This window comes from Elephas maximus, chromosome 15 (assembly GCF_024166365.1).
Source record: "Elephas maximus indicus isolate mEleMax1 chromosome 15, mEleMax1 primary haplotype, whole genome shotgun sequence".
Classification (NCBI taxonomy): Eukaryota; Metazoa; Chordata; class Mammalia; order Proboscidea; family Elephantidae; genus Elephas; species Elephas maximus.
This window is the reverse complement of record NC_064833.1, coordinates 45,644,605-45,659,133: the sequence shown is the minus strand read 5'-3', so window position 1 is coordinate 45,659,133 and position 14,529 is coordinate 45,644,605. Positions and strand designations below refer to the sequence as shown.

Sequence of the window (14,529 nt, the reverse complement as noted above, 5' to 3'; positions counted from 1 at the left end):
CTGTTAACCAAAAAGTTGACAGTTTGAGTCCATCAGCCGCTCCTTGGAAACCCTATGGGGCAGTTCCACTCTGTCCTATAGGGTCACTATGAGTTGGAATCAACTTGATGGCAATGGGTTTGGAAGTTGTAGGAGACATGATGGGGGAACCAAAGCCCCTTACTTGGAATGACCACCAGGAAAGGGTGCTCATGGCTGTGGGCAGAGCCAGTGCCCTGACTGCAGGCCTTTCCAGGAGCCACGAGGCTGGTAGCTGCTTCTCTGAGTGGAATGTACACACCTCTTCTCACCTGTCTTACCACCTTATTTTCCATTTTCCCCACCCTTGGCACATATTCTCAAATTAAGTAATAAAAATGAATGGGAGAAACAGAGCCCAAAATTTGCCTTCTCCTTCAAAGGAAGTTTTGGAGAAGTGCCTGCAGTGAATATTCATTCCCAGAAATGATTGTGTTTTGGCAACTTCATATGCACTTATCCTTGACCTAATAAAGACGGCCCTGCATGTTTGCATGTAGGCCTAAATATGATTGTATCCATATGTCTCCTATATATGAATCTATATGTGCTATGTGGTGAAAATGGTCAACTGCCACAGGAAGAGGGTTGGGAGATGCTTTTTGTACAGAGTCTAGGTAACAAAGAAGACTCTTGACCCTCCCTGTAAGATTCTATATAGTTAGGATGCTTTTGGCTTTACGTGATGTAAAACTCATTTCAAAATAGCTTAAGCAAGAAAGAAGCTATTTATTTTCCTCTATAACAAAAAGTTCTGAGGTAGAATGGGTGGTTAATTCACCAACTCAGGGACATGTGAAGACCCAGGTTCTTCGCCTCTTTTTGCATTGCTGTCTTCAGCATGTTGGCCCTCTCCTCTGTCCCGCTGCCCAGATGATCTTGAGATGTCTGCTACAGCCCCGGACATATGGTACACAGTGTCCAGTGGAAAAGAGGTCATCTCCATGTGTATCTTTTAAGAGTGGGGAAATGTTTTCCAGAAACTCTCCAGCAGACAGACTTGCCTGTACATTTCTTGGGCTAGGATTGGATCACATTGCTTCCTCATCCAGTACCAGGGGCAGGGACCTTACAGTGCCTAGAAGAAAAGGCACTAGAAGAAAAAATAAATGGGGAATAGGATTATCTCAATTGGTTTAGAATTTACCCCTGAGTTATATGGGGGAGGGGTTGACATGGAAACAAAATTTCTTTAGGTGAGCAACAGGGTTAGGTTCTAAAGTTTCTGTCTTCCTTCCTGTGGAGAAGAGGGAGAAGTTCTGAGGTGACACCAGGGGGAGGTGGGGGAGTTCAGAGCTCATTTTTATGCTTCTTCTCTTCTGCCATTTTCTCCTCTCCCATTGTCTCCTGCCATCTCTTCTGGCTTCCTTAAAAAACATATGTGTGTGTGTGTGTGTGTATATATATATACTCATAGCGACCCTATAGGACAGAGTAGAACTGCCCCATCAGGTTTCCAAAGAGTGTCTGGTAGATTTCGAACTGCCAACCTTTTGGTTCTCAGCCGTAGCTCTTAACCACTACGCCACAAGGGTTTCCGTATATATAGATATATAATTTTTTTTTTATGTTCATGTCATTATAACAACTGACACTCAAGTGTATCATTTTAACTATACCACTATATCACTGGAGTGAAATTTAGAAACCTGGAGTGAAATTTAGAAACCTATTTGAGCCTCCAGTTGGCTATGAGATTTCTTTCAACAGGTGACCTGCTAGTGTACTTTTCTGGCTTCCGAGGGCTTCCTTGAACCTCACTTCCCTTCCATCCTGCCCTGCTGAAAACAGCCAAACCTTATCTGTACGCTTAGTGCCTGGCCCACAGTAGGCTCTCAGTAAGTGTATATTGCATTAAGTAATGAATCTGCCAGGGAAAAAATTTGTGGAATTAGCCCTTTCTTTTACTTGTCTGCAAGAGATACACAATTCAGCACTTCTTAAGGGTATTTTGAAGAGACCAAAATACTGGTATCTCTTGCTTTTACTAAGTTTATCCCCTATCTGTCCGTCCTCTTCATTTGAATTCTCTAAGCTAAGACAATGCTAATAAATCTCCACCAGGTATCTTCTGAATTTAAATAGACTAAAAATATTCTGTTCTCCTCCATTCTCTATCCCTGCTCCACTTCTTTTTTCTTGGGAAGGAGGGGACAAAAAATCTTTCTTAGGTTTGAAATTTGTTTGGAGATAATTTTATTCACCTTTCTTAGATTTTCTTAGAGGAATTAAAATTTGAATAAGAAGCTGGCATAACTGGATATCCATTTGCAAAAAAATGAAACAGGACCCATACCTCACACCATGCACAAAAACTAACTCCAAGTGGATCAAAGACCTAAACATAAAGACTAAAACGATAAAGATCATGGAAGAAAAAATTGGGACAACCCTAGGAGCCCTAATACAAGGTATAAACAGAATACAAAACATTACCAAAAATGATGAAGAGAAACCCGATAACTGGGAGCTCCTAAAAATCAAACACCTATGCTCATCTAAAGACTTCACCAAAAGAGTAAAAAGACCACCTACAGATTGGGAAAGAATTTTCAGCTATGACATCTCCGACCAGCGCCTGATCTCTAAAATCTACATGATTCTGTCAAAACTCAACCACAAAAAGACAAACAACCCAATCAAGAAGTGGGCAAAGGATATGAACACACATTTCTCTAAAGAAGATATTCAGGCAGCCAACAGATACATGAGAAAATGCTCTCGATCATTAGCCATTAGAGAAATGCAAATTAAAACTACGATGAGATTCCATCTCACACCAGCAAGGCTGGCATTAATCCAAAAAACACAAAATAATAAATGTTGGAGAGGCTGCGGAGAGATTGGAACTCTCATACACTGCTGGTGGGAATGTAAAATGGTACAACCACTTTGGAAATCTATCTGGCGTTATCTTAAACAGTTAGAAATAGAACTACCATACAACCCAGAAATCCCACTCCTAGGAATATACCCTAGAGATACAAGAGCCTTCATACAAACAGATATATGCACACCCATGTTTATTGCAGCTCTGTTTACAATAGCAAAAAGTTGGAAGCAACCAAGGTGTCCATCAACGGATGAATGGGTAAATAAATTGTGGTATATTCACACAATGGAATACTACGCATCGATAAAGAACAGTGACGAATCTCTGAAACATTTCATAACATGGAGGAACCTGGAAGGCATTATGCTGAGCAAAATGAGTCAGAGGCAAAAGGACAAATACTGTATAAGACCACTATTATAAGATCTTGAGAAATAGTAAACCTGAGAAGAACACATACTTTTGTGGTTACGAGGGGGGGAGGGAGGGAGGGTGGGAGAGGGTTTTTTTATTGATTAATCAGTAGATAAGAACTGCTTTAGGTGAAGGGAAAGACAACACTCAATACATGGAAGGTCAGCTCAATTGGACTGGACCAAAAGCAAAGAAGTTTCCGGGATAAAATGAATGCTTCAAAGCTCAGCGGAGCAAGCGCGGGGGTCTGGGGAACATGGTTTGCGGGGACTTCTAAGTCAATTGGCAAAATAATTCTATTATGAAATCATTCTGCATCCCACTTTGAAATGTGGCGTCTGGGGTCTTAAATGCTAACAAGCAGCCATCTAAGATGCAGCAATTGGTCTCAACCCACCTGGAGCAAAGGAAAATGAAGAACACCAAGCCCACATGACAACTAAGAGCCCAAGAGACAGAAAGGGCCACATGAACAAGAGACCTACATCATCCTGAGACCAGAAGAACTAGTTGGTGCCCGGCCACAATCGATGACTGCCCTGACAGGGAGCTCAGCAGAGGACCCCTGAGGGAGCAGGAGAGCAGTGGGATGCAGACCCCAAATTCTCATAAGAAGACCAAACTTAATGGTCTGACTGAGACTGGAGGAATCCCGGCGGCCATGCTCTCCAGACCTTCTGTTGACACAGGACAGGAACCATCCCTGAAGACAACTCATCAGACATGAAAGGGACTGGTCAGCGGGTGGGAGAGAGACGCTGATGAAGAGTGAGCTAATTATATCAGGTGTACACTTGAGATTGTGTTGGCAACTCTTGTCTGGAGGGGGGATGGGAGGATAGAGAGAGAGGGAAGCCGGCAAAATTGTCAAGAAAGGAGAGACTGAAAGGGCTGACTCAAGACGGGGAGAGTAAGTGGGAGTAGGGAGTGAGATGTATGTAAACTTATATGTGACAGACTGATTGGATTTGTAAACGTTCACTTGAAGCTTAATAAAAGTTATTATAAAAAAAAAAAAAAAAAAAATTTGAATAAGATGTGAAGCTGACTAAGAGAGCCTTCCCAGGGGGGCCTCTGGCCAGAGGATACAAATGGGTAGGTAGCTTTTGGAGAGGCAACTTCGCCTTTTGCTAAGAGAATTATACTTCCCTAAGGTTTTTTTTTTAAGGTTAAGTCAGAATCGACTCCAGGGCAGCTAACAGCAACAAGGTTAAGTCTCTTAATTATTCATATCTATAACTGCGGGTCCCTGGTGGTATAGTGGTTAAGAGCTACAGCTGCTAACCAAAAAATCAGCAGTTCAAATCCACCAGCTGCTCCTTGGAAACCCTACGGGGAAGTTCCCCTATGTCCTATAGGGTCCCTATGAGTCGGGATGACGGTAACTTTTTTTTTTTTTTTTTTTTAATCTGTGACTGTTTCTGCTGAATCAAACAATCATCTTATTTTCTAACTTCTGAGGTAATATTTTAAATGCTAGCTCATCTCATGACAAATACTTTTGGTTTCTGTTCCTATTGATATTAAGCATTCTCTTAATATCTGATTGAAAATTACATATTGTGGTATTTAGAGGTTGATAAAGAAAATAAAATGCTTTGCTTTTAAATGTGCCTTCTAAGAAAAACCATTCTCCAGAACAAAAACAGCATTTGTTTTTGCATTGTTGCCCCAAGAAGCCTTCACCATTTCTCCTGCATAAAGAGATGAACAACTGAACTAAAGAGCCAAGCTCTTGTTGTTGTCATTGTTAGCTGCCACTGAGCCAGCCCCCAACTCTTGGCGACCCCATGCCCCAGAACAAAATACTACCCAGTCCTGCACCATAGTCACATTCGGATTGCAGATCAGATCATTGTGATCCTTAGGGTTTTGATTGACTGATTTACAGAAGTAGATCTCTAGGCCTTTTTTCCTTGTCCATCTTAGTCTGAAAGCTCTGCTAAAACCTGTGCAACACACAAGCCTCCACTGCCAGACAGGTGGTGGCTGCATTGGAGGTGCCTTGGTCTGGAATCAAATCCAGGTTTCCTGCACAGAAGGTGAGAGCTCTACCACTGAACTACCAATCAAATGAGAAATAAAGCATAGATAAGAAGCACGCATCCCGGCCCCCATGGGAGGCACGCCATTAGTGAGAGCACACCTAATGATCTCATACTGTAACAAGAGAGAAAGAAGAATTCTACATTTACAAGACCGCTGAGAAAATAGTCCGTTGGGAAATAACCATCTGGTGAAGGCATTGAGAGAAATGAATGTTCGTACGACACTACAGGAGGTGCTCATGTGCCTGGGCAGGTTCTCGCCATGGAAGCAGGAGGTCACCCTTTTGCATTTCCCCTCACTCTGAGGATCTTTGAAGGTGACTTTCCTGGAGTAGCCAAATGTGGGTGATCTAGGCAACGCAGATGTAAGCCTCAAAGTTTATAACGTAGAAAAATGCCAGCCTCATCCTTGATTTTTAAAAAGTAAAATAATAATTTTAGCAATATTACTGTCTTTGGTTGTCGAGATGGCACTGTTAGTGAATAATGCTAGTAGAATGTACTTCTTAAAATACTGTATTAAATACAGGGTTTCTTCTCAGGAAGAAGTAGGGGATTATATCAAGCCTCACAATTTGGGAGGAGGCAGAGTAGATGACCAAAATAAAGCCTGGATTGGGTTTTGAAGTTAGCTACTGACCTGAGGCTTCGAAAGGGTCATCTTACTTTCTAAGGCCTTTCGTAGGCAAACCGATTCATCTCTTCTGCGCATCATCTCCTGCTTGCCTTCACTGCAGTTCTCCTTCTCTTGTTCTCCCTAATCTTGCTGGTCGATTCCTCACTGCCAAAGCAAATGAGTCTTAAACCATCCCCCATTCCCTTCCTTCCTACTGAACCAACTCTAAACACCTCTAACTTATTTCTCTTCCTCACTCTCCTGGCCCTGCAACCAGCCCTAGCTCAAACCCGCAGACCCTCCCTCTGTGCTTTCTCCCTCCTGAGCTGACTGGAGCCTGATAGCATTTACAAGGAAGTACATATGTGTAGAATCTGACAGACCTGAGGTGGAATCCTGTTCACCGTGTGACCTTGGGCAAGCTGCTTATGCCTCAGTGTCCTTATCTGTAAGGTTAGAATGATGCTAGCACCACATCATGGAGTTGTCAGGAGAACTAAGAAATGACGTGTGGTCTCATCCCAGAGCCTGGGGCACAGTCAGAGCTCAGGAAAGTTGCACTATTATAATTATTATTACTAATGAGAATGTCATTATTTATATGATTTTAAGTGTTGCTTGGGCATGGAATTCTGTTGCAAGCCAGGTAATTGGCCCTAAAATATTAGAGTTTTACCTTCTAGAAGGCCACCATAGAAAAAGCTGGGGTCCCATGTTATGTCTGAGGTTATTTAATTGTATTGATGAACTTATAATTACCAGATAGCCATCATTAAATAAATCACTCATGGTGGCAAGTAAAGAGCCATCAGCCTAACACAGAAAAGAAAATCACTTAAAAGATGCCAGTGTTAGCCTTCAATTTTCTAATGACTTTTGAAGGAAAGTAACCATGTTATTATTCAGGTTTATATGCTTCACTGTGCCTTTCTGAGAAAAAAGCAGCTGATTTAACAAGAAACACAGGTATTCCTCACTGTCTGAACCCTCGCTTTCTGAACTCAAATAGATGGGGGTAAACTTTTAGATGAATCCTTCACTACTTGAGACCTCACTACTTGCCATTCAAAACTCAGGAATGAAATTAATTTGGGTAATACAGAATATAGATAATATGGAACCTAACTCATCTTCTGAATTCTCACTGTCTAAACCCAGGAACTGAATAGATTTGGATGGTAAGAGATACTTGTACTGATTTTCATAATATGAGCTTGATTCATAGAATGTAGTTAACATGTTTCAGTGCAGTCTTTTTAAGAAGACATAGGCGGTTTTAGAATGAGTTCTAGAATAAAAATTAAAATGTTATGTTTATATCAGACAGACTTCAAGGTTGCAAGCAACAGAAGCTGACTCTGTTGATTGAAGAGCCTATTAAAGGATATTGGTTGGCTCACAAAATCGTTGGGAGGGCTAGAAAACTGGGTTCCAGGGTAAGCTTCTAAGAACAGGTACCACACCCAGCACTGGTCTGATGATGAAACGGCCGCAGGGAGCACTGGTTGCAGTCTGTGCTGTACTCACTTCTGCAGGCCCTAAATGGAACTGCACTCCACTGTCACCAGTGCTGGCGAGAGAGGAAGCACTCTCTGTACTTACCTCTAGTGTCACTAGATCCTGAGGCCAAGTCTGGCTCGGATGCAACTGAAGGCCCAAGTCCTGGTAATAAAGAAGGCTGGGAAACAAGGTCTTGGTTCTCTCCTGGGGATGTGGGATCCATAACGTTGGCAGTTCTCCAAATGCAGGAAGGCTGTTCAAAAGGTGTGGGCAGCTACAATAGGACAGGTGCCCACTACAGCAGTACGTTTCAATATTTGCCTTATGACCCTTCAATTGATGGTAAATCGATTTAGTGGTTTGAGGCCCACCTTTCTTTTGTTTTTGTTTTGTTTTAATGAAATAGAAGAGAAACTATTGGTGTGTCACTTGTAGTGAGGGTAAGTTTTGTCCTGAGACACTTTTCCTTCAGTCGTCTGGAGTCTGTGTCTGTGACCCTGAGCTGGGTTGCCATGTAATGGGTATTTTGTTGCCACGGGTCGTGATCAAAAGCCACTGCACTAACATGCTCAGTGCTCATAGGGTTTGTTTCCAATCACTCACCACTCCACTTGTTTTCAAATCGCACAGTATTTCTCTTTTCTCTCTTTCTGTCCCTCTTACACACAGCGAGGCTTTCCAGAACCCTGGATTCCAGGGTAGCTGGGAGATTTCACTTGCTAAGTTGCAATATGTATTGTAGAAACTTAAAGCCTACCCTGGGAACCTACTCATTGTTATAATATTGTTTCCATGGGAAATTATGTTCTGAGTTATAAAGAAAAAGCTTTAAAAAAACAAACAAAAAAACCTTATATTTGGGAAAGTGCTGCCTGTTATGATTGTGGAGATGTGTGTTACCATGTTGATTAAGCATGTCAATCTAGACTTTGACCTCAAAGTATTTATGTTAAAAAATATATATAACCTTAGAAAGGGTTTTGTTATCCTTATCTATATGGAAATCAATAGTGCTTTCTCTACTTTTCGTTTCCTCTGTTTGAAAGTAATTCATTCTGATTCAGTATGTTATCTCTCTGCAGGTCCATTTACTAGGCCTCATCCAGCCTTATGGAGAATGGTTTTTGGTGAGTTTCCACTAGTAGATTTGAAAAAATACGTTTTAAATCTTTTTCTGTGTATGACTATAGTTACCGCCGTGTAGTTAAAACTTTATAGCTTTTTTACTTTTTTGGGTTCCTAATATGTACTATATATTATTTAATTAAAATTCTTTGCCATAAAATAAAGCCCTGGTGATGACTTGTACTTCTCTTCCAGGTGAAGTACACCCACCCCTTACTGTGCCCTTGTCTCTTAGCATACACAGGATTTGACTTGTTTTGTCTTTTTCCTTTATGCTTCTCCATGTTGCTGTTTGCTAGCGCAAGCTCAGATACACGCTGTGAGCACATCTGTCAGCATCCAGGAAGGGGTGGAAACTCAGCAATCCAATTTCTTCAACCTTATGGATGAGAAAGAGCTTAGAAAGGGGGGAAGCCTTTAGACAAAGAGCCCCAATAAAGGAGCCTTATTTTCTGCTGTATGGTTGTTGTTGTGAGTTGTTAGTTGCCATCGAGTTGATTGCAACTCGTGGTGACCCATGTGTGCAGAGTACAACTGCTCCATGGGGTTTTCAAGGCTGTGACCTTTCAGAAGCAGATCACCAGGCCTGTCTTCTGAGGAGCCTCTGGCTGGGTTCAAACCATCAACCTTTTGGCTAGAATTTAAGCACTTAACCACTTACACCACCTACGGATTCCATGCCAGTATTATTAATATCACACAAATGAAACAATCCCCTGGGTGCATTTAAAATAATTATTCAAAACTTTGTCTATTTGAATATTGGCTTTGTCTTGCCTAAATAAGACATCAAATGAATTATTTTAGGTTTGACAAATACAATCTCATGTGAAAATGGAAAAAGACTCTAAAAATTGATATTTCACTAAAGGTTGCCTGTTTTCCCTTTCAACCTTCAAAGCTCCTAGATAAATCTCATTGTCTCCTTGAATTCATTGATGAACCTTCTGTCATTGGCTCAGCGGGTATTCACTGAGTCTTGTGGGTGGTAGGTACTGCTCTGAGCATTGAGGCCTCAGGGGAGAGCAGACAGACAGGAGCCTTTCCTCCAGGAGCTGACCTCCTGGTCAGGGGGAAGGAGGGCAGCTATAAAGAACAAATCATTAATCAAATGATCCAAAAATATCAGGTGTTGCTAAGCGTTAGGAAGTTACATAGAACTGCATGAGTTGATAGTAACTGAGTGATGCTTTGGCTTGGGTGGTGAGGGAAGGCTTGAGCAGGTGACATTTAAGCCGGAGCCTGGGTGCAAAGAAGGATCAAACCATGCAAAGGTAGTTGTTGGGGTGGAGAGTAATCCCAGGCAAAGGAGAAGGCTACTGAAATGGTCCTATGGCCAGAAACAGTTTGGTGAATTCCAGGCCGTTGTGGCCAGAGTGTAGTGGGCCTGGGGAGAGTAGGAAAATAGAGGTTACCAAGTAGGATGTAGATAGAACCCTACAAGGCGGGTGGGCCAGGCTAAGGAGTATGGACTTTGAGGGCAGTGGGAAGTCATGGCAGAGTTTTCCTCAGAGGAATGACCTGATTTCATTTATATTTGTGAGAATAATCCTGACCGTATCGTATTTGCATTTCATGGACTTAATACTGCTGTTTGACGTTGTAAGTTACTTTGGGCTCCTGGTTACATCTGAGTTTTTCTTTTTTCACATGACCCATGTATGTAATGAACAGTTTCGTTTCTTAACCTGCAGTCTTTTTTGGGCTCGTGGAGTCCTTTGATAATTACCGAAAACTGTAGACCATTTCCCAATACACACACCTGTGCTTACTCATGCACAATTCTGCATGTAGTATCCAGTGTGACCATGAACTTCAGTTTAAAATCTCTGCTCTACAGGCACTTTCTGTCTTAAAATAATTATTTCAAAGGATCATAATTAAAAGGTGTAGTGGAGGCATGTAAGGTGAAATTCATAAAAATAGCTGGTGTATAAGTGTAAACCTAAAAGGAGGTTCTCATGCCAACAAGCCTGACAGTGTGTGTCCCCTGGGCCCCTGGCATGCATCATTGGGTCAGCCACACCTCCCTGAGCCGGCCCTGCTGGAATGCTTGTACTGTAGTGGTCACAGTGGATTTTATTCCAGCCATACGTGTTCTTCTCTGGAGCAGCTCTTTGGAGATTAGTGCTGAGCCAAATTTGGATGTGGTTCCGTGATCCAAGGTCATTTGTCTCACAGTATCTAGATGTCCTTCTAGCAGTTTCACAGAAAGAGACATAGCAAAGCCACTGGTTGTTGATTTTCAAATCTTTCTAGAACAAATTACATACTGCCTTCTTAAAAGTACATTATTAACTTTCTTTTTTAAATCATTAGGGGTGATTTTGAGAGTAGCAGTTATGGTAATATGATAGAATAATGCCTGTAAGGACAAATATGGAGTGTAAGACTTGGATAAGTGGCTCTGGACCACTGAAATAGTCCCTGACTGGGCCATCCATGCCCATCCCTGCCCACCTCTGGTCCAGTCCCTGCAGAGCAGCCAGAGTCACCTTTGTAAATTACCTAGAGCATCTTATTTCCCTACTGAAAACCCTTCAAGCGGTCTCCACATCACTTATGATAAAACACGAAATCTTGGCCGTGGCCTTCCAGCCCTGCGCTCCTGGCCCTGACTGTCACCTTAGTGCTGCCTGGCTCCGTTCCCCTTTCTGCCAGCATGTCAGCATACGTCCCATCCTAGACATTTCTCTTTTCAGGGACCTATCTGCACACTGATGTTGCATCCTCCACGCCACACCCACACACCCTTTGTCTGCTGGTCCTTTGAGTCTCAGCTTAAGCATCATTTTCTCAGACTTTTACTAAACTCCCCCAACCCAAATCTGAGTTAGGACTGTTTATCAGACTGTGTCATCAAAGAAAATATCAGATTGTGATAAGGGTTTCAACAGAGTACATTACAGTGGTAGCATCTGTTTTGGGCAGTAAGCTGTTGAGTCTAATGTGCTATGTGTCTGACAATTGGCTGTCGCCTGAACTTGAGTATGTCCTTGTTTCCCTCAGGACTCAGTGTGCTCTACTTCCTGTTCCTGGTCTTCCTCCTCTTCCTGAATTTCGAGCAGGTGAAATCCATAATGTATTGGCTAGATCCAAATCTTCGCTACGCCACCAGGGAAGCAGATATCATGGTATGTACTTATTAACAGTCTCTTAGAAGAAGTGGTTGGTTCTTGGGTGTAGGAAGTAGTTGACTTTGCATTTTAAATTGTTCCTTCTCCACGTCTAAAACCCAGATCCTTGAGCAGACTGTTGAGGTGCGTGATTTTCTACATGGAATGCAGTCCAGGGAAATGGAATCCTTTCATGGAGCAGAGGGTTATGGTAGGAAGAGTGTGAACATTATCATCCGACAGCCTCAGGCTTGAGTTCTGCCTCTATCACTTGTTAGCTATAGGACCTTGGGCAAAGTACTTGTTAGCCTGTTTCCTTTTTGTCAGGTAGAAATAGTAATACTTATTCTGGAGAGTTATTGTGAACTAAATGGAGTTGCTGGGTGGTGCAAACAGTTAACACACTCAGCTGCTAACCAAAAGATTGGTGGTTAAAGTCCCCCCCAAAGGCTTCTTAGAAGGAAGACCCAGTGGTCTACTTCCGAAAACTCAGTCATTGAAAACCCTATGGAGCACAGTTCTACTCTGACACACATGGGGTGGCCGGGAGTTGGCACTGACTCCACTGCAGTTTGGTTTTTTTGCTGGCTTCATATGTAGTCGTGTTATCTGCAAGGCCCACCACACACATACAGGTCCTTGGTGATGGTGGTTGCTCCTGCTACCCTCAGTGTCGTCAGCACCCTCTCCCCACACCCTCATGCCGGGATCCTTCCCATCTGCTTACCACAAAAGTGCCATTTGCAATTATTTAGGCCATTTCATTTGTTATTTTTTAATTAAGCCACGAAAACCCTTATGCTTGGCTAAAACTACTCTGTATTTTGGCTTTTTGTCGAGAGGCTATTTTATTTTTTTATGTTCTTCTTTTCCAGTGTTTTTTATGCCTGACGTTTGATACAGGTTGAAGAAAAACTTCACAATGTTGGAAAACAGGCATATTGGGCCATGTCCTGGCTTGCTTTGACAGACAGGAAATAACATGGAGGGACTTAATATAAGGTCCGAGAAGCAATCATTCGACTGTAGATGAGATTGGTCAGACCCTTTGTGGAATGGTGCTTATTTTATCTTTAACTTTTTGAAGGAGATACTGAAGGCAAAACTTGTTTAAAAGTTTCTGGAAGCAAAGTCTCTCTTGGGGGTTTCTTACTGTAAGAAAGTGAATGGTAAAGAGTGGTTTACTAGTGAAGTAGAGGGTCAGCGAAAACGAGAGAAACCCTTCATGAGAAGAGTGGACGCAATAGCCACAACAGTAGACTGAAACATACCAGTGATCATGAAGGTGGTACAGACGCAATAGCCACAACAGTAGACTGAAACATACCAGTGATCGTGAAGGTGGTACAGACGCAATAGCCACAACAGTAGACTGAAACATACCAACGATCGTGAAGGTGGTACAGACGCGATAGCCACAACAGTAGACTGAAACATACCAGTGATCATGAAGGTGGTACAGACGCAATAGCCACAACAGTAGACTGAAACATACCAGTGATCATGAAGGTGGTACAGACGCAATAGCCACAACAGTAGACTGAAACATACCAGTGATCATGAAGGTGGTACAGACGCAATAGCCACAACAGTAGACTGAAACATACCAGTGATCATGAAGGTGGTACAGACGCAATAGCCACAACAGTAGACTGAAACATACCAGTGATCGTGAAGGTGGTACAGATGCAATAGCCACAACAGTAGACTGAAACATACCAACGATCGTGAAGGTGGTACAGACAGGCAGTTTGGTTCTGTCACACATGCGGTCACCGTGAGTCGGAGCTGACTCAGCAGCAGCTAACAACTACAGGTGATGATGACGGTGAAGATGGGGATGGTTACAGTTACTGACTGTTCAGTGTCTGCTCTGCCAGGCACCGTGCTGAGTGCCTCACTGACATACATGCTAGGCATTAACATCCCCATTACAGAGGAGGAAATAGGAGCTTAAAATGGGGAAGGATCTTGCTCCAAGTACAAGCCAGTAGATCTGTCTGGCTCCACAACCTGTACTCTTCCATTTGCCTGTGCTTCAGATACATAGTTAAAATACTAATAAGTGTCTTGATCCTCACGACAGGCTTGTGAAATAGAAATTGAGAGAAATACATAGATCGTTTCCCTACAACTTCCTTGTTGCATTCCAGGGCTTTGAACTGGTTCATTTTGGTTTTATACCCTGCTGAGAATTTGTAGATTCTGATTCAGTATATCTGGAGGTGGGAAAGAAAATTCTCAGCAGGGGGCTGAAATGAAATGAGCCGGTTCAAAGCCCTGGTTTTCATCTTCTAGAATTTTTGCTGGTGTGGGGCTCACTGTTTTTTGTACCTGATCACTTTTTCCTTCCTTCAGGGAGTTATCCACATGTTCCTAAATTCTGGGGACCTGTTCATAAAAGCAAAGCAATTCTGATTTATGAACTCTTAATGCTTGTCCATTTTTCCTCAAGAATCTTCAGTTATTAAAGCTTCTTTAAAACTGAGTAGGATATATATTAGTTGTCACAGTCTTATTTTCTTTTCATTGACTTGAAATTGTGGAAGCAAGTGGATTGCTTGAGTGTCATTGATTATTTCCTTTTTTATTTTAAATAGGAGTATGCTGTGAACTGTCATGTTATCACCTGGGAGAGGATTCTCAGCCACTTTGATATCTTTGCATTTGGACATTTCTGGGGCTGGGCCATGAAGGCCTTGTTGATCCGTAGTTACGGCCTCTGCTGGACAATCAGTATTACCTGGGAGCTAACTGAGGTAAGAAATGATGGGAGGCTCAGGGAGAGGACTCTAGATTATTCAGTTTGCTCACCTTCCATGTAGTAAGACGATAGTCTCTCAGTCAGCAGTCAGTCAG

The 14,529-nt window shown here is 42.4% G+C and overlaps 1 protein-coding gene across 1 annotated transcript in view; it reads left to right on the top strand.

The window, feature by feature from the left end:
• Positions 1–14,529, top strand: part of PTDSS1 (phosphatidylserine synthase 1) — a 74,031-nt gene that overhangs the window by 21,662 nt on the left and 37,840 nt on the right. Inside the window, exons 3-5 of the mRNA XM_049853793.1 lie at positions 8,512–8,556; positions 11,564–11,688; positions 14,271–14,429. Of these exons, the coding sequence (XP_049709750.1) occupies positions 8,512–8,556; positions 11,564–11,688; positions 14,271–14,429 (329 nt within the window). The remainder of the gene's footprint in view (positions 1–8,511; positions 8,557–11,563; positions 11,689–14,270; positions 14,430–14,529) is intronic.